We start from the raw sequence: 25,617 nt of genomic DNA on the forward strand, positions 1-25,617 counted from the left end.
CTCTAGAGGTCACAGAGTTGTTATTAAGTGGTGAAGATTCATTTACAACAATTTTGAAAACTATAAGCCAACATATGTCAAACACTTAATTATAAATCAGACACTATACTAAATGTTTTATAGTTAGCTTTCACTATGAGGGAGGCATGATTATCATTTCCATTTTACACGTATGGAAAATGAAGCACCGACAAGTTAAATAATATATCATGGATTCATGGCTAGTTAGTTGGAGAGTCAGAGGGTCCTTTCTCTTATATCACCTACAATTAAACTTGAGATATGGGCAACATTGGTTATGTCTATTTGGAACATTTATGGTTTAAAATATTTATTTTCATTATTATGTTTTAAAACTTTTTACCTGTTTGCAGAATAAGTAAATTTTAGATTATTTCTCCAACATTCTGCTAATTACAGAAATACATTTCTTTTTAAAGATAATCATAAGATGTATCTTTAAATGGAAACCACAGTTTGCTTTGTGCATAGCAAATCAATTGGGTAGCTTAGGGGAATAATCTGTTGTATTTTATTGTCATCAATGTAATTGTCTTATAATTTCCCTTGTAGTTATGTATAATTGACTAACTTTAGCTTATATTTTTCCATTGTATGTGTTACATGTTTTTCCTTTTAAACTTTTGGAATAGGAATAGTGTTTCTATTCTTGATCATAGGCACCCCTGGAAAAGTAATTTATTTGTACTTTTAATGCCTTCCCTTTGGCCAATGTAGAACAGAACTAGTAATAAATCAAAATTTTATATTATAACGACTTGAGACCATTTATAAAGTATACCATTTATCACCAGATAATGAATTTAACATAGTTTCATTTTTAAATGGGCTAATTTTTTCCTCAAGTTGTGTTTCTAATTACAGTATAGGTAATTCGTAGATGCTTTATGTGTTTATTTTTCTCCTTCTAACTTCATATTTTAGGAGGAAGATGTTGTGACCTTGTTAATGACACATACTTACTGTTTAAATGAAATTGCAAGTTTTTAAAATTATCTGAAGTTATTTTTTTAAGAAAACATTAGTTGATAAGGAATTGAAACTAATTAGTAAATTTGGGTAAATTCAGTTCAAAATACATACAGATTTAAGATATTGTGTATGGTGACATGAGAGTTATAATGTTGACAAAGGCTTGATACCTATATTCCTAGAGCTTGTAAACTATTAACTGAGCCAAATAAATACATAAATAACTATAATGCAAAGCAGGCTGTAGTAAGAGCTATGGAATAGTGATCAACAAAGTGTAGTGGCAGATCAGGAGAGGAGATTGTCCTCTTCTAGTGGAAGGAGCTAGGAAGTCCTCATGGAGTAGGTAGGATTTGAGTAGGCCTTAATTTATTGCTTTCATTCATTCTAGACTGTCTGAAGATTGATGTCTATTTCCTTGAGCTCTTTAATTTTGTTGCCAGTTTGGATAAGCATGGCACAAATCCAGCAGGGAGGTCCAGATGAAAATGAAAAGACTACAGCTCTGAAAGGTACATACTTAATTTGCTTTCTTAGGAAATTTTTATTACGCCTACAAAAGGTGTAGGAATGTTTAGGTGACCTTTCATTAATTTCACTTTTAAAACAGATTACCAGTACCTAAGCTATTACAGTTATTTGTGTCTCTCACAAGAACTATCATAGTATCTGAGATGTAGTGAATACACAATGATTTTTATAACTATAAGAATTCTTAATGTTCTTTTTGGAATCATGCATGTAGTATTAGAACTAATACTGTCTTTTGATTCAAGACTGGTTCCCTTACAATGTTTTTGTTGATTGGAATGTCATATTGGGTTAGGATAATGATCTGACTATTCCAGTATTTTGTCTTTGTGGCATTGGCACTAGGGATATTTTATGTGAGGCCCTCCATGTTAATACTTCAGAAAGAATCTGCCTTAGACATTGTTAGGGATTTGAGTTCTAGGATTTTTAAAAATCTGTTATCTAATATACTTTTACTCCTAGAAGAAATATACACTCTTTATTATCAAATATTTCAATGTCTATAATTTGTCCATGATCTGATTATCTATGTAACCTGTAAAAGGTTTCAATGTTTTAAATCCATATAAGTTTTCAAGGCTTTATTTGGTGGTGAAAAAATGTATTGAGGGTTTTCTCAATGTTCAGATGCCAACTTTTTAAATTTAGTTTGCTTTATGCTTCTATGATAGAATATAACAGAATAGATATTTTATAATAAACAGAAACTTATTGTCTCAGTTCTAAAAGCTAGGAAGTCTAATACCAAAGTGCTTGTTTCTGTAAAGAGCCTTTTTGCTGTGTTGTCCTTTGGAGGAAGGACCAAGAAGTAAAAAGGGCCAAACTTACCCTTTTATAACAGTAGTAGTCCTATATATAAGAGTGGACCCTTTATGGCCCAGTCATCTCTTAAAGATCCTATGTTTAAACACCGTTAAAATGGCCACTAAAAACATCATGAACTGGCAAATGATAGGATTCCCTTTTACTTGATTTAGTGTAAAATCTATCTGTTCCTCAAGTGTTCCAAGATCTGTTTTATAGCAGTTGCTCCTGCTAGATATATACTATATAGATATGGCTGTAGGCTGCTTCTCTGAATCCTTGGCTGCTGTCCCTACCTGAGTGTTCTCAAGTGGATAATAAAAATACCTCAAGAATTTTTCCTACTACCTTATTTTACTTCTTATTATGAAACCTCAAGCAGATACAGGATTAATCGACTAGTTTCTTGGCTCAACTTATTTGTCATCTTGATTCTGGGTTTAGATGTAATGATCTGTTCATGGAATTATATAAGTATCTCTTACCCACAAAAATGGAAAATGATTAAGAAGGTTACTATCTTTAGGTTTTCTAGACAAATTCTCCTCACAAATGTGAGATGATGATGGGCTTTGGATTATATTGGTAGCAAGGGAATGATTAAGAAGTGACACATTCTGGAAATGTTTTGGAGAAAGAGATTACATTATTTGATGATGTATTAGACATGAGATATTTGAGAAAAGCTTCACTTTGAAGCTTCTTATCTTAAATAGGAGCCATTAATTACAGTGAGAAAACATTAGAGAAAACAAGTTGGAGGTGACGGTGGTAAATAGCAAGAGTTAGATTTTGAATGTGTTAATAATATTAGATCCCAGGTAAACATCAAAAGGGGAAAAGTTGATTTGGTGATTTGGGGGAGAATTTAGGCTAGATACAAATTTGGGATTTATTAGCAAGAAATAATATTTAAAATTCTGATCCTAATTGAGATCACCCAAGATGTTAGTATAGCTAAAAAAAGAGGTCTGAAGATTAAGCTCTGGACACCTTGACTTTTAATCAGGAAGATAAGGAGGAATCACCAACAGAGGCTTAAAAGGAATTTCTAGTGAAGGGAAGAACCAAGGGCAAGAGAGATTTTGAATGTCAGATTTAAAAAAAAAGGAGTAATTAATTAAGTATATGCTGGTGATGGGTCAGATTAGATGAGGACTGAGAATTTACTTTTGGATTTGACAATATGAAGGTCATTTGTGACCCTTATAAAGAGCTGTTTCAGTCAATTGATGGAAATTAGATCCTGAATGGAGAATTTTAGTAGAGAATGAAAGGAAATTGAAGGCAGCTGTACACAACTCTATGGATGGTTTCATTTCATGCTCATATGCTGTTGGGAATGATCTAGCATACTCAGAATAAGGGATAATTTAGGATCAGTGACAAGGAATGTTAGTGAAAGTTTGCAACGAAATAGATAGGTTTCCCACCTAGGTAGATTTTGTGCATATTCAGCCTTACTTGATAAGAAAATTTGATTTCCAAGTTGTGGTTCTAATTGGTTCTCCCATATTGTATGATGTTAGAATGATTTGGGGAATTTTAGAGGTAATACACTGATGTTAAAAGAGTATAAATAGTCTCTAGACAGAGAACTGTCTGACTTAAGTTCAGATTTTTCCTCTTATAATAGTGCAAGTTGCTTAATTTCTCTTGAGTCTTTATCTTTGTGCAGTAGGAGTAATAATTCTTAGTATACATGGTATTATAAGAATTAATGGAGTCAAATTGAAAATACATTAGGTTCTTGAACAATATGGGTTAGAATTGCATGGGTATATATACATAACATGAATTTGTTTTTGAGCTATAGGGGTATTTGAAAAAATTTTCAAGTGAACTATATATCTAGAAATTCCCCCCCCCAAAAAAATTAAGAAAAAGTTAGGTATGTCCTGATCACTTAGACTATATGTAGATAATAGTCTGTTTTATCATACACTGGTGTAACACATGCACACATAGAGTGTACATGGCATCAATTATAATGTGAAGGAAAGTGTAAACAAATATAGAGTATTGAAATCTAACTATATAAAACTAATTGTAGTCCATACTGTACTACTCTATTAATTTTGTAGCCACATTTGGTTGCTATTTGCAATAATCTCAAGTGTTGTATCTGCATAAAATTCCTGTGGCACTAATGATATCTGTGTGAGTATTTAGTCTCCGGTAAATTGCATTAGATAGTAAAAAGACATTTCTCCATACTTCTTGAGCATTTTTCACCATATAACCTATCGGTATGTGTTAATACATATAACACACAAAATACTTATCAGCACTGCCTGTACCAAGCCCAGAACATGGACAGCAGCACAGGGAGTGGTGGCCCTGGCAGCCTTCCCTTAGGAGTGCCTTCATTTGGGGATATGAAGGTCATTACAAGGTAAGTTTGAGGGATAGTAAAATGGTTCAGTGCAAGAAACAGATATGTTTTAATTAAATAAGAATGTACCAAGGAAGATGTATTTGTATACCAGTCTGCCATAAAGGATAACTCTAGGAAATACCTTTATGGTGTAGTTGACAAAGAAATGGAGAGCTTAATGTTATTTAAAGCAAGGGTGCTGAGACAGCAAAGGTTGCATGCTCTGGTAGAGTTCCAGTTCTAGGCAGTAAAGAAACAGCAGATTGTAACCATTATAGATGCATCACAGGGGTCCTCTACATAATTACCAGTGGACTATCAGAATGGTAGAATAGAGAAAAGAGAGAGGGATCAGAGAATGCTTCGGAAGGCTGGACCCAACAATGCCTGCCCTACTATAGTTAAAGGTTCCCATCTTACTACTACATGTGGAGACTATGGGCAGGGATCACAGTATGCCAGTCTTCCTCTACAAGGAGAAGTGAGTGACAGGGTTGGCAATCAGGGTACAGAAGGACAAGGTAGACCAGTGTTTCAGTCTACTTCCCATCACTGAGATTAGACTACCTGGCAGGAACAACTTAGAAGAGGGAAATTTTATTTTGGGCTCACAATTTCAGAGTTTCAGTTGACTGACTTCATTGCTATGGGCAAAGTAAGGCAGAACATTACAGTGTAAGGGCATGGAAGAAGAAAACTGTCAGCTTATGGCAGCCAGAAGACAGGCAGAGAGCATGGGGGAGAGGCCATAGTCTAGGCCATGCTCCTAGTGACTTACTTCTTCCAGGCATACTCTACCTACATACAGTTACTATCCAGCAGTTCGTTCAGAATGGATCAAATGGATTAATTCAATGATGAGGTTACAGCTCTCATAATTTAATCCTTTTACCTATGAACATTCCTACATTGCCTCACACATAACCTTTTGTGGAACAGTAAAGACATAATCCATAATAATGACTGTGACAAAATACAAGAAAATCAATTCAGAGGAGGAAAGATTTATTTGTTTTTTGGTTTCAGTGCATGGTCACTTAGCTCTATTGATTTTGGGTCTGTGGTGAGGCAGTGCATCATGATGGGGAAACATAGTAGAGTATGGTACTCACCTCATGATGGATAGGATAGAGTGAGGAGATGGTATAATCCCTAAGGGCATGCCCCCAAGGCCCTACTCCCTTTAACTAGGTCCCACCTTCTGTTATTTCTTCCACTTCCCAGTAGTCCACTCATCTATGAATCCATCAATGGATTAGTCTATTGATGAGCTTAGAGTCTTTATGAATCAGTCCCAAAGGTCCACCTCTGAACATTACTACATCAGGCCTTCAACATATGAGCCTTTGGGGAACATTCCAAACCCAGACTGCAGCAACCAGTGAAGCATACTATGTAGGTGATTAATTCTGCAGGAGCCTTCCTCACAAAGACAGTCTAGAGAGGATAGTAACGAAGAGGAAAATCAAGGAGGCGATATCCAAGGTCAGTAGCCACCTTGATATTTGTACTGCCACAGTTTCAGTTACCAGTGCAGACAACCCTAAAACAGTAGAAAACCCCAAACCACCAGAGAATAAAGAGAAAAAACCAGTTAATCCACTAGCTGAAAATTTGTTCACTCCTCAGGCTGAGTATGGCAGGGCTGAGTAAATAGCAGTTTACCATCTATACTATTATCTGCTCATAAGAAGAAATGAATGTGGTTCCATCAAAAAGAAAGGGAAAAAGATTGGAGCTAAAGATAGCAAGTGCTTTCTTTTTTCCCATTGAACAGATAACTTGGACTATCTATAATATCTATTCAGCATAGAATTTTTATTATTTTGACTTACAGATGGTTCTTTTTGGTAATTACAAATGCACATTTAAAGCCTAGTTTTCCTCAGTATACTGTTGAAGGTTTTATTTATTTATTAGAGCATTATAATTATACATAGTAACTGTGTTAATTTTGACAAAATCATACATGCAAGGAATTTGATTTCAATCCCTACCCCACCCACCCTTCTCACTCTCCTGATCTTCCTTTTGCTTCTTTATGATTTTTTTTATTTTTATTTTTGGTACCTATGATTGAAATCAGAGGCACTTGACCACTGAGCCACCTCCCCGGCCCTATTTTGAATTTAATTTACAGACACAGTCTCACTGAGTTGCTTAGTGCTTTGCTTTTGTTGAGGCTGGCTTTGAACTCCAATTCTCCTGCCTCAGCCTTCAGAGCTGCTGGGATTACAGGTGTATGCTACCATGCCTGGCTATGTACTTACTTCTTTTTTTAATATTTATTTTTTGTAGTCGCAGTTGGACACAATAACTTTATTTATTTATATGTGGTGCTGAGGATTGAACCCAGGGACATGAACATGCGAGGGGAGCGCTCTACCGCTAAGCCATATCCCCAGCTCCTGTACTTATTTTTGATTGGTACTTTTGACATATAAAGGTAAAAGTCCCTTTGGTACATTTATATATGCCTATAACATGGTTTTAAAAAATTCATTCTGCATTTCATTCCTGTTTTAGTTAGTTAATTTGTCACTGTGACCAAAAAACCTGACAAATACAATTAGAGCAGGAAAAAATTATTTGGGCCTCATAGTTTCAGAGGTCTCAGTCAATAGATGGCCAGTTCTGTTGCTCTGGGACTAAAGTGAGGCAGAACATCATGATGGAAAGGTGTGGAGAAGGAAAGCAGTTCAGGATTTGGCAATCAGGAAACAGAGAGAGACTAAGCTCAGCTCACCAGGGACAAAATATGTACCCTAAAGGCACGCCCACAGGAACCCATCTCCTCTAGCCACACCCTACCTGCTTACAGTTAACAACCAGTTAAGGCTCTCATAGCCCAAAGAATTCACTTTTAAACTGTCTTGCATTGTCTCATACATTAGCTTTTGAGGAACACCTCACATCTAAACCATAATCTTTCCCTAATCTTTCCCTTTGTTTCATAGCTAGTCAAGATGAGATATTTAAGAACTTCATTTTTAGATTGTAACAAAGGTATACAGTTTCATTTTTAAAAGAAAGTGAACAAACTGCAAGATCCTATTAATATAAGTGTTAAATAATAATAATAATAATAGTAGTAATAATGAAAGGTATGCTTGGAGTTTTGACTGTGTTGGCAGGTCAGTCCCCCTAATCCCTGCATTGTTCAAGCATCAAATGTATTAGAAAATAAAAATGGTAAGTACATAGTAAATTCTACTTTAGAAAAAAGTTGAAACACTGAATAAAACTCTATTCCTAGAATAGGAAGGAAATTTTATTCTTGAGTTTTTTCACAACTGGGCTATGATGCATAAAACAATGAGCCGATGATCACTGAGTGCTGTTCTATGACGTGTTTCAAGTTTACATGGCAAGAATGCATACTTGAAGATGAAAATTTTTCATGAAAGGAGGGTGCTTCAAATAATGGCATAGTGGTAGAAAAATTTCATCAGATAATTTCAGTGGGCAGAAAAAAAGGTAAGAAGTACTAGGATAAGCAGAGTTAAGGCAGTGCATTCTGGAAAAAATAATTTAAACTAGTTTACTTTGATAATGAAGATACTAAAGATAATGAAAATGGTGAAGATGATGATAGTTATCCTTAAATGAAGGCATACATCAGGTAATTCTGTCATCTCTTTTGGACATGGCAGTGAGACATATGGATATAGCTTTATAAGGAATTCTACTTCTTAAACATATTTTTTTTCTTTGCAAGTTTTATGGGCTTTTAGTTTGTCTACTTATTTATAAATACATTTTTCCTGGATTTCTGGAAAGATGACTTATAACTAGTTTTCCTTGTTCATGTGGATTTGTTTTTATTTACTTTTTATCTCCACACTTATCTTTAGAATGCCTGCACTTTGCCACAGTGATGTTGTTAAAAATTCTGGATATTAGCTGGGCTGGTAGTACACACCTGTAATTCCAGTGGCTTGGGGGGTTAAGGCAGGAGGATCGTGAGTTCGAAGCCAGCCTCAGCAACTTAGTGAGGCCCTAAACAACTTGAAACCCTGTCTACAAATAAAATATAAAAAAGGGCTGGGCATGTAGCTTAGTAGTAAAAAGCCCCTGGGTTCAATCCCTGGTATCCCCCCAAATTCTTGATATTAATGTTACATTATCAACATTATTTGTGATAGCCTTGATTATAGTATAGTAAATATATATTACTTTCCTCTGTTCTTTGGGGAAGAGTTTATTTCCTAGACTCATTGATGAAGGTTTTAGCCAAGTAAATTGCTTTTGCCAGTGGTTAGTTTGTTGATGTTAAGCAATGAACTGTTGGTGGACATGCAGCAAGCAGAACTTGCTATAGTTCAATCTGTAGTATTTCCCAGAGCTCATGTTTTGAAGGCTTAGACCTTATCTTGACACTATTTGAGGGTGGTAGAAACCTTTAAGAAGGGGACCCATGGGGAGGTTTTAGGACATTGGGGTGTGTCTCAAAATAGACTATGTATCCCAAGTTCCTCTTTTGTCTCTTTGCTTTCTGATTACCAAGAGATCAGTAGCCTCCTCCACATTGCCCTCCCACCATGATGTATTGGGGTTCTACAGGCCAGAAGTAGTGGGCCAACCAATAATGGACTGAAATCCCCAAACCTGTAAGCCAACATAAACCTTTCTTTTTTTCAAGTTGATTATCTCAGGGTTTTTTTTAATATTAACAAAAAGCTGATTAATACAGAGTCTTACATTGTGCTGTGTGATATGACTTGTTAGCTGTTGAGCTCTTGCTACTTTTCATGAATAGAACATACTCAAGATAGATATGGAGTCTAAAGAGGTAAGAAACATTTTAGAGCCTGCCTAAATCCGGTCTGCCCCTGCCATCCTGAAACCTGAAGTCCAGGCTTTAGGGAATTACATTGAATGATTTTCAAATATTAAGCCAATTTGCATTGCCAGGATAAACTGTATTTGGAAATAATATATCACTGTACTTATATATTCCTGGATTCTTTGACTAAATTTTTGTTGAGTATTTTTGTATCTATATGATGTATATTATCCTATAATTTTCTGATAAACTTTGGGTTTGATATTTAGCTTTTTAAAATGAGTTAGTGTTTCTTGTTCTTCTCCTCTGGAAAAGTTTAGGTAGGAATAAAATTATTTCATTTTTTAATTGTTGGGTAAAATTCATCAGTGAAACTATGTTGCACCATAGTTTTTTCTTTCTTTTTTCTACTTATGAAAATTTTGAGGTTTGAATATAATTTCTTTGATAGATAGATGTCGAGCTTTTCAGGTGATTTTTTTTTTTTTTTAATGTTTTGTGGTGCTGCACATACAGGACCTAATGAATGCTAGGTAAGCTCTCTATCATTGAGCTACACCCCTTCTTCATTAAAAAACAAAACTTGAGTTTTTTCTTCTTCAGAAACTTTAAAAACTTTTAGTGGATTGTAGTTTTATATAATAGTGGGTGTTCATTTTGACATTGATAAATCCATTTAACATAGATTTCTCTATCTCAATCCCAATTCCTATCCCCTTCCCTTTCCCGATCTCCTTCCTTTGCTCTATTTGTCTTCTTTCTGTTTACTTTTTAATTGGTTTATGATAGTTGGTTTTTGTGCAGGGTGAAAGGTAGGGATCTAGTTTCATTATTCTACATAGGGCTATCGGTTTTCCCAACATTGTTAAAAAAGCTTTTCTCCAATTTATGTTTTTGTTGGCTTTGTTAAGGATCAAATGACTGTGGATTTGTCTCTCTGTCTTCTATTCTTTTCCATTGGTCTTCTTATCTGTTTTCATGCCAAAACAATACTTTTTTTGGTGATTGTAGGCCTGGAGTATAATTTGAGATTAAGTATTGTGATGCTTCCATTTTTGTTCTTGTTGCTCAAGATTTCATTGGCTTTCTGGGTCTTTTATGTAAATTTTAGGACCATTTTATTCTAGTACTGTGGAGAACATCATTGGTATTTTTATGGAAATTGCCTTAAATCTGAAATTGCTTTTGGGAATGTGGCCATTTTGACACTATTAATTTCACCTATCCAAAAATATGGGAAAAATTTCCATCTTCTAAGGTCTTCTTTAGTTTCTTATTTCAGTGTTTTATAATTTTCATTGTAGAGCTCTTTTTCCTCAGTTAGATTTATTCCCAAATATTTAATTTTTTTTTGTCTGTTGTGAATGGAATAGTATTTTTGTTTTCTTTCTCAGCAGATACATTATTGGAATATAGGGGAGCTATTGATTTTCATGTGTTGATCTCTTATCCTGCTAGTTTGATGAATTTGTATATCACCTCTAGGAGTCCCCCCCCCCCTGCCCCCGCACTAAGTGTAGGATCATGTCCTCAGCAAACAGAGATAGTTTGATTTCTTCTTTTTTTTTTTTTAATTTTTTAATTTGTATTGCTGGACCTTTATTTATTTATATGTGGTGCTGAGAATCGAACCCAGTACCTCACACATGCTAGGCAAGCGCTCTACCACTGAGCTACAACCCCAGCCCTCCTGATTTCTTCTTTTCCTATGAGGATCGAACCTGGGCCGCACGCATGCCAGGCGAGCGCGCTACCGCTTGAGCCACATCCCCAGCCCAATTCCTTTTATTTCTTTCTGCCTGATTGCTATGGCTGCAGATTCAATAACTATTTGAATAGGATAGGTGACAGTAAACATTCTTGTATTCCTGATTTTAGAGCAAATGCTTCTAATTTTTCTCTGTTCGGTATGATGTTCATACTTTGTCATTGCCTTTTTGTCATTCAATTCTATTCCTTCTATACCTAGTATCTTACATGTTTTTAGCATAAATGGGTTTCTCCAAAGGCTTTTTCTGAATCTGTTGAGATGATCATGTGATTTTAGTCCTTGATTCTATTTATGTGATGAATTACATTTATTTATGTATATTTATTGTAATAACTTTGCATTCCTGGAATTACACCTAGATCATGGTGTATAATTATCTTCATGTGTTTTGGATGTAGTTTGCTAATATTTTATTAAGGATTTTTGTATCTATGTTCATCAGGAGTATTGGTCTGTAGTTTTCTTTCTTTGGCTCGTCTGTCTGGTTTTTGTATCAGTCCGATACTGGTTTTGTAGAATGAGTTTGGAAGTGTTCCCTTCCTTTCTATTTCATGGAATAATTTGAGGAGGTTTGACATTAGTTCTTTTTTATTGGTTCTTTTTAGTTATATATAACATTAGGATTCATTTTGACATAATATAAAAGCATGCAGTGTAAATTTTTTCAATTCAGTTCTCAGTACTTCCCCCTTTCCTTCCCTTCTTCCCTCCCCCTATTCCTTTTACTATACTCTACTGATCTTTCTACTATTTACTTCATTTAAGAAAAAATAGTGTCTTTTTATTAAATTATTTATTTATTCTAATTTGTTATACATTATGGTAGAATGCAGTTCATTTTATATTTCACATATAGGGCACAATTTTTCAAGTTACTGATTGTACACAAAGTATTTGCACACAATTCGTGTCTTCATAGGTGTACTTAGGGTAATGATGTGTAACTCATTCCACCATCATTCCTACCCCCTTGCACCCTCCTTTCACCTTCCCCCCCTTTGCCCTATCTAAAGTTCCTACATTTCTCCCATGCTCCCCCACCATTGCCAATATGAGTCAGCATCCTCATATCAAGGAAAACATTCAGCTTTTGTTTTTTTTGGGATTGGCTTGCTTCACTTAGCATTCATTATATTCTCCAGATTCATCCATTTACCTGCAAATGCCATGATTTTATTCTCTTTTAATGCTGAGTAATGTTCCATTGTGTATATATATCAAAGTTTCCCTATCCATTCATCCACTGAAGGGCATCTAGGTTGGTTCCATAATTTAGCTATTGTGAATTGTGCTGCTATAAACATTGATATGACTGTGTCCCTGTAGTATGCTGTTTTTAAGTCCTTTGGGTATAAACTGAGGAGTGGGATAGCTGGGTCAAATGGTGGTTCCATTCCAAGTTTTCTAAGGAATCTCCATAATGCTTTCCAGATTGGCTGCACCAATTTGCAGCAGTGTATGAGTGTGCCTTTTCCCCCACATCCTCGCCAACACTTATTTTTGTTTGTATTCTTGATAGCTGCCGTTATGATTGGAATGAGATGAAATGAAATCTTAGCTTTGATTTGCATTTCTCTGATTGCTAGAGATGTTGAACATTTTTTCATAGGTTTGTTAATTGATTGTAAATCCTCTTCTGAGAAGTATCTGTTCAGGTCTTTGACCCATTTATTGATTGGGTTATTTGTTTTTTTGGTGTTAAGGGTTTTGAGGGCTTTATATATCCTAGAGGTTAGTGCTCTATCTGATTTGCTTGTGTCTCAGAGGTAGAGCACTTGCCTAGCATGAGTGAAGCACTGGGTTGGATCCTCAACACCACATAAAAATAAAATAAAGATATTATATTCACATAAAGCTAAAAAATTAATATTAAAAAAATTAGTGTCTTATGGCTATACATGATGGTAAGATTCACTGTGGTATATTCATATATGTACATAGGAAAGTTAGGTCAAATTCATTCCTTTCTTTTCCTATCCCATCTTTCCTTCCCTTCCCTTCATTCTCTATCATCTACTCAATTGATCATCTATTTTTTCCTCACCCTTTCTTATTTTGGATTAGCTTCTATGTATCAGAGAAAACATTGAACCTTTGACTTTTTGGAACTTATTTATTTTGCTTAGCATGATACTGTCTAGTTCATTCATTTACCAGCAAATGCCATAATGTCATTATGTATGGCTGAGTAATATACCATTGAAATATCTATCTATCTATCTATCTATCTCACATTTTCTCTATCCGTTTATCTGTTGAAGGGTACTAGGTTGGCTCCATAGCCTGGATATTATGAATTAAGCTGGTGTAAACACTGATGTGGCTGTGTCACTGTAATATGTTCATTTAAAACCTTTGGATATATACAAAAGAGTGTGATAGCTGGGTCATATGTTGGTTCCATTATTAGTTTCTTGAGGAGTCTCCATTCTGCTTTCCAAGTCGTTGTACTAATTTGCAGTGCTACCAACAATGCACCTTTTGCCCATATCCTTGTCAACATTAATTGTTATTTGTATTCTTGATAATTGCCATTCAGACTGGAGTGAATGAAATCTCATTGTAGTTTTAATTTGTATTTCCCTAGTTGCTAGAGGTGTTGCAAATGATATTCTACACAGAACTAGAAAAAGCAGTTATGAAATTCATTTGAAAAAATAAGAGACCCAGAATAGCCAAAGCAGTCCTTAGTGAGAAGAGTGAAGCAGGAAGCATCACAATACTGGAACTCAAATTATATAGTACAGAGCTATAGTAACAAAAAGGGCATGGTACTCACACCAAAACAGGCATGAAGGCCAATGGAATAGAATAGAAGATACATAGTTATCTGATAACTAGACAAAGGTGCCAAAAACATATGTTGGAGAAAACCTATCCTTTTAAATGAATGGCTTTGGGAAAACTGGAAATTCATATGTAGTAGAATGAAATTTAACCCATCTCTCATACTGCACAAAACTCAGCTCAGTAGATCAAAGACCTAGGAATTCAGAAACCCTGCACCTGCTAGGAAAAAATTTAGGCCCAGCACTTCAACATGTTCATATAGGAACTTAATTTTTTTTTAACAAGACAGGAAATAAAACCAAAGATTAGTAAGTGGTATGGCATCAAATTAAAAAGTTTCTTCACACAAAGGAAACAAGAGCATTCAGAGAGAACCTACCCAATGGGAGAAAATCTTGGTTACCTGCTTCTCAGATAGGGCATTAATATCCAGGATATACAAATAACTCCCCAAAGTTAACACTCCCTATAGAATAACCCAATTAATAAATAGACAAAAAAACTAAACAGGCAATTCTCAAAAGAAGAAATACAGTCAACAAATATATTAGTTCTCTTTTAAAGGTCTCATGAAACTCATCTGAGAATCCATTTCTTCCTGGACTTTTCTTTGTTGGATAATTTTTTTAAAAAATATTTTTTTTAGGTCTGGGGATGTGGCTCAAGCAGTAGTGCGCTTGCCTGGCATGCGTGCGGCCTGGGTTCGATCCTCAGCACCACATACAAACAAGGATGTTGTGTCTGCCGAGAACTGAAAAATAAATATTAAACAAATTCTCTCTCTCTCTCTTTAAAAAAAAATATTTTTTTAGTTGTTGATGGATGTTTATTTTATTTGCTTATTTATATGTGGTGTTGGGAATCGAACTCATTGCCTCACGCATATGAGGCAAGCGCTCTACCACTGAACTACAACTCCAGACCCGGATGATATTTTATTACTGCTTCAGTCTTATATCTTGATATTTTTCTGTTTAGAGTTTCTATATCCTCTTGTTTTAATTTGGTTAGGTCATTAATGTATAGAAACTTGTTAATATTCTAGACTGTCCATTTTACTGGAATATAAGTTTTAAATACATATCTTTATGGTTATCTGGATTTTATCAATGTTTGTGTTGTTATTCCCCTTTTCATTCCTAACTTTGTTGACTTGTATCTTCTCTTTCTTTTGGTTAGTTTAGCTAAGGGTTTATCATCTTATTTATATTTTCAAAGAACCAACTCTTGGTGTCAGTGATCCTTTACATTTTTTTAAATTCTCAATTTTATGAACTTTTGCTTTGATATTAGTTATATTCTGTTTTCTATTGGTTTAGGAATTAGTTTATCCATGCTTTTCTATGTAAAACATGATATGTTGCATTAGATTTTTTGAAACATACATTCTTAATACTATAAACTTTTCTCCTAGAACCCTGTTTATAGTGTCCCAGATATTTTTTTTTGCAGTATCACTATTTTCTTTTTATTCTAGAAATTTCAAAAATTTTCCTCTCATTTATGCTATGGTACATTACTCGTTTAAAAGGGTATCATTCAATCTTCATGTGTTTCTATGGTTTCTGTAATTTTTCTTGCTGTTTTCAAATTTTATTCCATTATGATCTGATAAGATATAGTAAAATATATGAATATGTGTGTGTGTGTGTGTGTGTGTGTGTATGCATGTGTTGAGATGAATTCTTCATATCTTTCAGTATGTAGTAACTTTCTTTGTTCCTGATTAACTTTTACTTAAAATCTGCTTTGCCAAAATGAGAGTATAGCCTGTTTATTATCAGGCTCCATTTGCATGGAATATCTATTCTCATCCTTTTCCTGTCAGCCTGTAGATGCCTTTGCCTATGAGATGTGTCCTATTACAAACACCATATAGTGGATATTTTTTTAAACTCATTCTGCCAAGGTATATATTTGAATTGTGGAGTCAAAAGACCATTGATATCCACTGTAATTATGGATAGATGTTTATTATTATCTACTATTTTGGTGTGTTCCCTATTTTTAATTCAGTCTCAATTTTCATTTAGTAAGTTGGTCTTCTAGAGTGCTTCATCCATTTGGGAGAGCTGGGGTTTGTTTTTGAGTCTTTCTTTTGTGTATTTCAGGTATTTTCAGTAGTGCTGGCATAGTGGTCGTTAATTCTTTTATCTTTATTGTGGAAAGTTTTTATGCTTTGATTCTAAAAGTTAGTTTTGCTGGATATAGCAATCTTGGCTGATGATTGCTTTCTTACAGAGTTTGGAATATCTCATTCCAAGCTTTCTTTGGTTTTAGAGTCTGAATTGAGAAGACAGAAATGAATTTTCTTGACTGGTTTACCTCTAATTGTGTCCTGACATTGTTCTCATGTGGATTTTATTCATCTTTCCTTATTCCCAGTATTATGCATTTTGATCATGATGTGTCTTGGAGATGTTCGTTGTTGATCTTTTCTGTCTTCTATATCTTTCCTATATATGGATATCTATGTCATTTCTAAGGTTTGAAAAAATTTTTCTATTATTTCACTGATAACGTTCTTAATGGCATCATTCTTTATTTTCATGCTTTCTTTTATCCCATTGACCCTTAATTTTGTTCTCTCAATGTTGTCTCAGAGTTCTTGTCTAGTCTAATCATGATATTTTATTTTTTTACCTTTATTGCATACTGAGTGTTCAAGTTTAACTGCCTTGTCTTCAAGGCCTGAAGTTTTGTGTTTGATGCCTGAAGTTCTATTTGTTACTTATTTGCCGCAGTCTGGCTGGGCACAATCAGGAGCCATTTGTCAAAAGAAACTAACTTTATTTTTAGAACCACACACGCCAAACAAAACAGCCTCTCAGGAAAAACCCTCAGAGCCCCAACTGCCACCACCGGCTTCCCACAAGCCTCTCTCTCCCACACAAGCCTCTCTCCACCTCCCACAATCCTCCTGCTCTTGAGGCCGATTGGCTGGGTCACGTGGGCGGAGCCAAAAAAGTCCCCCAATGAGCAGCTCCGTGGTCTAAAAGGGCAGGGAAACAGCCCAATGAGCATCACCGCAGAGGAGCCAATCAGCTAGATGTTGCTGGGGCCGCTGTGAGCCAATCATCAGCTGGAAGTTTGCTGGCAGCTGGAAGTTTGCTGGGGCCCCTTCGGCTGTGGCTCTCAACATCTCCCCCTCTCTGTTTAAACAACAAGCATGTGGCTTAGGGACCGTGCCTGCCTTAGGTTGTCCAATAGTACATATGGTCCTTACCTGTTAGGTTGGTACCATTGCAATTGGATCTTGCCCGTCACTGACTACCGGTTCAGTATACAGCCACACCTGTGGAGAGGTCTTTGTACCAGCGGGGGGGTGAGGTTCTTTGCCTCACCTCTGTTGGCCCCCAAATTTTAGCTGGACGATCATGACAAGCAGAAGGGAGGAAGATACACCAAGCCAATTGACGGCTCCTTTTGGAAAAATTGTACCACCAATGACATCATCAGCAAAAATACCCCAATACTACCACAAGTCGCTGCACCAACAGATAGTTCACAATGCATACAGGTGAGTTCACAATGTGTCCAGGCAAGTTGTGCAAGCAGTTCAGTGATGGCTATTGCAGAAAAAATTATGTAACATTCCAGAAGGCACTAAAAGAAAACGATTTTCTTAACAATTTACATTGTCTTCACCGGCACTGAGATGAAGATAGGAATTCTGGCAATAATGGCTAAAGAAAAAATTATGTAACATTCCAGAAGGCACTAAAAGAAAACAATTTTCTTAACAATTTACATTGTCTTTAAGAGAATTATTAAATATAATGAAAAGGAAAGGTGAAAGTAAACAAACAGATCTGTTAACCTCCTTTTTTGTTCACATATTAAAACAATCCTCAACAGTTGTTTACCCAATTTAAATTAAATCATTTAAATCACGTGAATATAAAAAAAATTTGGATCCATTTTTTCATGAGCGCTCATCATATATGATATATGGACATACGTACATTCAAACATATAACACAAAGCACAAGTGTGCACACATAATATAATACATACAACACATAACCTAATAGTAAAGGCCTTATAACTTTTTACAGGTGAAATCTCCATTGCAATGTTTAAAAACTCTATAGTCAAAAAATAGAACTGATCAGCAAAACATTAACCTAGGTCTGTATGAGCTCAAAAAACAAAATAGAATGTGGGGAAGGGCAATAATAAAATTGATATTGAAAAAAGCATCCTGGTTCTATCACAGATGTAAGGATAGCCAAACTGGAGTTTTGGATATCAGCTGTTATGGACTTGAGTCAAATCATCTTCTTTTTGGTCTGTAGAAATCGCTTTAGTTAATCTCTCTGGAATCCAAATCGGCTGCTGTTCTCCCTGTGGAAACACACAAACAGGCCTCCGACTCCAGACAATCACTGGGTCAGGACCTTGGTTAATCTCTCTGGAATCCAAATCGGCTGCTGTTCTCCCTGTGGAAACACACAAACAGACCCCTGACTCCAGACAATTACTGGGTCAGGACCTTTCCATTGTCTTGTTAGAATATCCTTCCAAAGTACCTTGGGCTTATGCACATTTTTTGGACACATATGCCTTTCCGCAGCACTAAGTCCTGATGAATCCAAATTTGAAAAGTTTAGAGTAAAAAGTGTTATTTTAAGTTTATCTTTGGGGAATATATACCCCTTCCCAATTCCGTCTTTTTGCTTTAATAAGTACATTTTAATAGTTTGATGAGCTCTTTCAAGTATGCCTTGTCCCTGTGGATTGTATGGGATTCCTGTTATATGAGTAATGCCAAATGATGAGCAGAATTGTTTAAAAGAGGTAGAAGTATAACCAGGGGCATTATCTGTTTTTAACTGTTTTGGAATGCCCACAGTAGCAAAATTTTGTAAGCAATGAGCTATAACATCTTTAGTTTTTTCTCCGGCATGAAGGGAGCCCATCAAAAATCCAGAAGAAGTATCAACTGTAACATGCAAATATTTTAATTTTCCAAATTCTGGCAAGTGTGTGACGTCCATCTGCCAAATATGGTTAGGTATCAGTCCTCTAGGATTGACTCCAAGATTAACGTGTGGTAAAAAGGTCACACAATTTTGACATTGTTTTATTATTTGTCTAGCTTGTTCCTTAGTTATTTTAAAACGCTTTTGTAAAGTATTAGCATTGACATGAAACCTTTTATGAAAATTTGTAGCTTCTTCTAATGTAGAGAAAATATGTATGTCATGTGTAGTTTTATCTGCTAAATCATTGCCCAAACTAAGGGCTCCAGGAAATCCTGTATGTGCCCTGATTTGTCCTATAAAGAATGGATCTTTTCTGTCCCAGATTAGACTTTGTATAGTGGAAAGCAAAGAGAAAATAGTAGAGGAAGGGGAAATCCTACCAGCATCTTCAAGGGATACTATAGCATTAACTATATACTGACTATCGGAAAATAAATTAAATACAGAATCTTTAAACATCACAAAAGCTTGTAATACTGCATTAAGCTCTACCTTTTGAGCTGATTTTTTGGGTACTAAAAATGTAAAAGTTTGATCAGGTGTAACTATTGCTGCTGTACTATTATTTGATCCATCAGTGAATATATTTGGAGCATTCATGATAGGTGTTTTTCTTGTCATTTTTGGAAAAATTACAGGATGCGATGACCAAAAAGACAATAAAGGATTAGATGGTAAGTGGTTATCAAATGAAACATTAGATTTGCACATAATTATTGCCCAAGTATTTAACTCATTAGCTAACTCATCAATTTGATTCATAGTATATGGAGTAATAATTTTATTGGGAGAAATTCCAAACACTCCCTTTGCTGCTTTTATTCCTTTGAGTATTAATTGTCCTACAGCCTCAGGATACCTAGTAAGAATAGTGTTAGGAGAATAAGGTAAATGTAAGATAATAATGGACCTTCGTGCCAAAATACTCCTGTAGGAATATTTTTTGTTGGTAGTACAATAAATAATAAAGGCAAACTTATATCAATTCTATCCAAATGCGTATTTTCCATATATGTTTCAATGATTTTTAATGCCTTTCTTGCTTCAGGCGTTAACATTTGGGGTGAATTTGGATCTGATGGACCTTTTAGGATATCAAATAAAGGTCCCAACTCTCCTGTTGGTATACCTAAATAAGGCCTTATCCAATTTATGTCTCCTAATAACTTTTGAAAGTCGTTAAGTGATTTGAGTTGATCTACTCGTATTTGAATTTTTGGTGGACGGACCATGGTTGAGGATAATAGAACTCCTAAATAATTAATTGGAAAATTTAATTGTACTTTATCTATTGCTATCTCTAGATTATAATTTTTTAATAAGTTTGTAAGTGTGGCATAACATTCTAGCGATGTGTTTTTAGCTTTGTGTGCTAATAATACATCATCCATATCGTGAAATATTTGTAGTTCAGGATTTTGATTTCTAAGTGGCTGGATTACTTTGTTAACATAAATTTGACACATAGTTGGGCTGTTAGCCATCCCTTGAGGGAGTACTTTCCATTCATATCTCTGATCAGGACCTTCATGATTCAGTGCAGGGATAGTAAATGCAAAACGTGGACTATCCTCAGGATGAATTGGAATTGAAAAAAAACAATCTTTAATATCTATAACTAAAACATACCAGGTTTTTAGCAAAGCACACAACTGAGGAATCCCTGATTGAGCAGGTCCCATAATAACCGTCTCATTATTAATGGCTCTTAAATCTTGCAATAATCTCCATTTACCAGATTTCTTTTTGATGACAAAAAATGGGAGTATTATGGGGAGATACAGAAGGTTGTATATGTCCTTCCACTAATTGTTGTTTGACCAGGTCATGGGCTGCTTGTATCTTTTCTTTAGTCAGGGGCCACTGAGGAACCCATACTGGTCTTTCTGATTTCCAAGTAATTTTTATTGTCTCAGTGGCCCTTTCTGAAAATCCAACCCATGTCTGTCTGTTCCTTGATCTATTTGTATTGGTGCTGCTATACCTTGCTCTTGTTTTTCTAATCTTTTTCCTTTCCTAAAACCTTGTCTAGTCATAATAGTGGGTGCATTTTGGTTGATGTTATTTGTTAATGTCAAACCTAATTGATCTAGGATATCTCGTCCCCATAAATTTACGGGAAGATGATCCAATACATATGGCTGTATAGTTCCTTCACATCCTTCAGGATCCTTCTAATCTAATACCATTGCACTTCTATGGGGATTAGTCGCCACTCCTAGGCCTCGAAGCCTTTGAGTGGCTTGTTGTTCAGGCCAATGTTTTGGCCATTCTTGAAGAGATGATGCTAAGGTCTGCCCCTGTATCCAGTAGCCCATTAAATTCATGTCCTTGAATATTTAGTTTTAGCATGGGGCGAGAATCTAAATTTAAAGAAAGCATAGCCCAATCTACACCTGTGGAGCCTAATCCCTTGGAACCTCTTTCTACAGTACGACTGGAAAATTTATCATGTAGGCTGGGTATTATTAGTAACTGTGCTATTCTATCTCCTGGTGAAATTACTGATATACCCTTTGGAGAACTGGCTATAATTTTTATTTCACCTTCATAATCGGGATCAATTACCCCAGTACTTATCATAAGTCCTTTTAGAGTAGAAGAGCTGCGTCCCAATAATAAGCCTACTGTTCCTTTGGGAAGAGGTCCTTTCACCCCTGTGGGAATGATTTGAACTCCCATCTCTGGAGTTAATACTGCTCTGGCGGAGGCGCAGATGTCCAACCCTGCGCTCCCTCTGGTTTGTCTGATGAGGGATCTGATGGACAATGTGTCCTGGGCACTACCCTGATGGGGTTGCTGGGTTCCTCCAGTGCTCCGTATATTTGTGGTTTTGGGCCCCGGAGCATTGGGCCCCCCTGTCCATTTTTTGGCAACGGAGCCTGATGCCTTTCTCCACGATATCGTGGATAAACACCTGGTCCTTGTTCGTTTTTTGATAATGGAGTACCCTCTATGGTGGTTTGAGAACGGCATTCATTAGCCCAATGTCTCCCTCTACGGCATCGTGGGCAAATACCTGGTATTCTACTCCTTTGATACCTAGTTTTGTTAAACCCTCCTCCTATGGGGCAATTCCTTTTAAAATGTCCTATTTGTTCACAATTGTAGCATGTTCTTGGCCTGGCATCTAAAGCCTGTTTTACTGCAGCTGCCACAATTTGCCCTTGTTCATTAATGTCTCTGGCATCTAAAGCCTGTTTTACTGCAGCTGCCACGACTTGCTCTTGTTCATTAATGTCTCTACATAATTTAATATATGTGTTTAAATCTTCATGTTTCCATGGTCTAATGATATCTCTGCACCAATGATTCGCTTGCTCATAAGCCAGTTGTTTTAGAAATGGCATTGCTTGTTCTGTATTCCCCAAAACTCTGGTAGCTGTTTGAATAAGCCTATCTACAAATTCAGCATAAGGTTCATTAGCTCCTTGTATTACCTTAGATAATTGACCTTGTAAACCTCCATGTCCTTGTAAAGTCTTCCATGCCTTAATTGCATCTACAGCAATTTGTGCATATACACCAGGATCATATACAATTTGTTGCTGCTGATCCTCATAAGGTCCCTTTCCTAACAACATATCTAGATTTCTCTGAGGATAACCAGCTGCTGCATTTCGCCTAGCCGTCTCCTTGCAAAATTCCTCATTGGCAACCTTCCATAACAGGTATTGTCCTCCATTTAGCACAGCTTTACACATCTTAGCCCAATCTGCTGGCGTCATGTTCAAGTTGTTAATGGATTCGACCATGCTTACAGTGAAGGGTGCTTGGGGACCATAGGTTGTTACAGCCTCTTTTAGCTGCTTCACTGTTTTGAAATTTAAAACATGGTAAACTCGCTGCCCTCCTGCCTCAAATACAGGGCATGTTAATATTTGAGATCTTGTCTCAGGATCCCAACTTTCAACTGCGGGGGTTGGGGGCCTCCCAGCATATGGAGGTGGCCTTGTTAGTTGGACACTTACGTCCTCTGGTGATAGAAAGGTGTTAGTAGCAGTCTCCTGTAGAGGTGGTGCTGTTGGTTGTACACTTACACCCTCTGGTGATAGAAAGGTGTTATAGCAGTCTCCTGTTGTAACTTTCCCCCTGACGGCTTTTTCTGTTTTACACTTTCTTTCTCTGTCTGACTAGCTTGAGAGGCCTTCTCTTTTACTTGAATTTTTTCCTCTGTCTGACTAGTTCGAGAGACCTTCTCTTTTACTTGAATTTTTTCCTCTGTCTGACTAGCTTGAGAGACCTTCTCTTTTACTTGAATTTTTTCCTCTGTCTGACTAGCTTGAGAGACCTTCTCTTTTACTTGAATGAATATGTCTTCTCCTTCCTCTACCATTGTCTGAACTGAAGGCTTTGGACTAAGCAAACAAGATTCGAACGTCCACAATGGCAATGTGCCAACTGGCAGAGTCCCTGGGCTTTTCTTTTCTATTCTTTTTAAATCTTCACCATGATGGTTCCATTGTGATATATTTAACAACTCCTCCTTAAAAAGCCATGGGCTACATTTTTGTATTGTATCAACGTATGCCCTGACTGCTCTTGATTTTACTGGGATGCCTCCTTCCTCTAACAATTTACTTAACACTCTTTCGGTTTGTTTTTTACTAATTTCTGAACCCATATTTCTACTATAATACAACCCAAGAAGATAACACCAAACAAAACTGAGATAGAATGAAATAAAAATGGAACAACAAAAAATCATTATAGCCTTTCTCCCTATCTGTTCCTCAGACGCAAATAGTTTTTCCTCAGATGTGAGCGGTTTTTCTTCCGTCTCACTCATCTCCAGGGACAGGCAACTTAAAACAAAAGTGAAGCAAAACAAAAGAGGAATCTTAAAATGGCTACCCATCCTCTCGCCCTGCCCTCAGGGGCGAGCAGTTTACCTTATCTCTTACCCTCAGTCGCTCCCCGTGCGAGCCACCAAATGCCGTAGTCTGGCTGGGCACAATTAGGAGCCACTTGTCAAAAGAAACTAACTTTATTTTTAGAACCACACACGCCAAACAAAACAGCCTCTCAGGAAAAACCCTCAGAGCCCCAACTGCCACCACCGGCTTCCCACAAGCCTCTCTCTCCCACACAAGCCTCTCTCCACCTCCCACAATCCTCCTACTCTTGAGGCCGATTGGCTGGGTCACGTGGGTGGAGCCAAAAAAGTCCCCCAATGAGCAGCTCCATGGTCTGAAAGGGCAGGGAAACAGCCCAATGAGCATCACCGCAGAGGAGCCAATCAGCTAGATGTTGCTGGGGCCGCTGTGAGCCAATCATCAGCTGGAAGTTTGCTGGCAGCTGAAAGTTTGCTGGGGCCCCTTTGGCTGTGGCTCTCAACACTTATTCATATTTATTGGTGATACCTTAAAGTGAATTTTTAATTTGGTTTCTCCTATATTTCATTCCAATGAGTTCTGATTGGTTTCTGTTCAGTATCTTTATTACTTTATTGAAATTGTCTTCCTGTATTTGCTGTCTTTATTCGTTCTTTAGATCTATTACCTCACTGACCACTTAAACAATCAAGTTTTTGTGGTCTTTCTCTGAAATTTTATTCACTTTTGTATCTCAAGTCTGCTTTTTAGAGGGATTTAAATTTTGGGGGTTGGAGACGTGTTTTCCTGATTTCTCATACCTTCAGAGGTCTTGAACTTATGCATGTGTTGAGATGAATTCTTCTTTTTCCTTTTTGTTTCTGTCCTTTGTCTGTAATTTTCTTTTCTGTATGAAGTCCTGTGTTGGTATTTATTTATTTATTTTTTTTAGCTTCAACAACTAGGATCATTGTATAATCCATTTGTTAATTTTAATGTCAAATGGCACTAGTTTGCTGCTATAGAACTGTTTCTTTAATTCACAGACTTATTTTTTTACCTGTGTGTTTGTTTTGAGGTGCTACATATTGAAACTAGAACATTGCAAATGCTAGGCAAGCTTCCTACCATTAAGCCAACCTCAGACTCCCATTTTTAAACTATTGAGTTTTAAGTTTCTTTATATATCCCCAATACATGTCTTGTTTGGATATGTGGTTTTGTGAACATTTTTTCAGTCTGGCTTATCTTTTATACTCTTAGATCTTTTATAGGACAGAATTTTTAAAATTTGATGAATATCCATTTGTCAGCTTTTTTCTTTTATGGATTGTACTTTGGATGTCATATCAAAGAATTCTAGTTCATGAAGATTTTCTCCTGAAATCGGTATTGTTTTAGGTTTAATCTTTAAGTTAATGATGTATTTTGAGTTAGTTTTTATGTAAGCTGTAAGATGTAATTTGAAGTTCTGTACTTCTTTTTCTTTTGGTGTCCAGTTGTGCTAGCACCATTTGTGGAAGAATGTCTTTCTACCTTTGAATTGTTTAAAATGAATCGGATAGGACTGGGGATGTAGTTCAGTGAAAGAGCACTTGCCTAGCATGCTTGAAGCCCTGAGGTTAATCCCCAGTACTGCAAAAACAACAACAAAAAGCCAAACCAAACAAACAAACAAACAAACAAACAAACAAGTAAACAAACCCCAAACTGAAACCAAATAAAAAAGGGTGTATTTAGCTGACTCTTTTTTTTTTTTT

General features: G+C 36.2%; 1 protein-coding gene across 13 annotated transcripts in view; it reads left to right on the forward strand.

Annotated features, from left to right (window-relative positions):
- The window catches only part of Arb2a (ARB2 cotranscriptional regulator A), a 474,828-nt gene that overhangs the window by 32,366 nt on the left and 416,845 nt on the right, over positions 1 to 25,617 (forward strand). For 8 of the 13 annotated variants that reach the window (XM_027927921.2, XM_071612416.1, XM_071612415.1 and 5 more), the window contains exon 2: positions 1,385 to 1,505. The exons of 4 other annotated variants lie outside the window; for them this stretch is intronic. In XM_027927921.2, coding sequence (XP_027783722.1) covers positions 1,400 to 1,505 — 106 coding nt within the window. In that variant the 5' untranslated portion in view covers positions 1,385 to 1,399. Of the gene's footprint in view, positions 1 to 1,384; positions 1,506 to 25,617 lie in introns of those variants that run through there. One more of the 13 variants, XM_071612419.1, reaches the window with a different exon arrangement.

This window comes from Marmota flaviventris, chromosome 5 (assembly GCF_047511675.1).
Source record: "Marmota flaviventris isolate mMarFla1 chromosome 5, mMarFla1.hap1, whole genome shotgun sequence".
Lineage (NCBI taxonomy): Eukaryota > Metazoa > Chordata > Mammalia > Rodentia > Sciuridae > Marmota > Marmota flaviventris.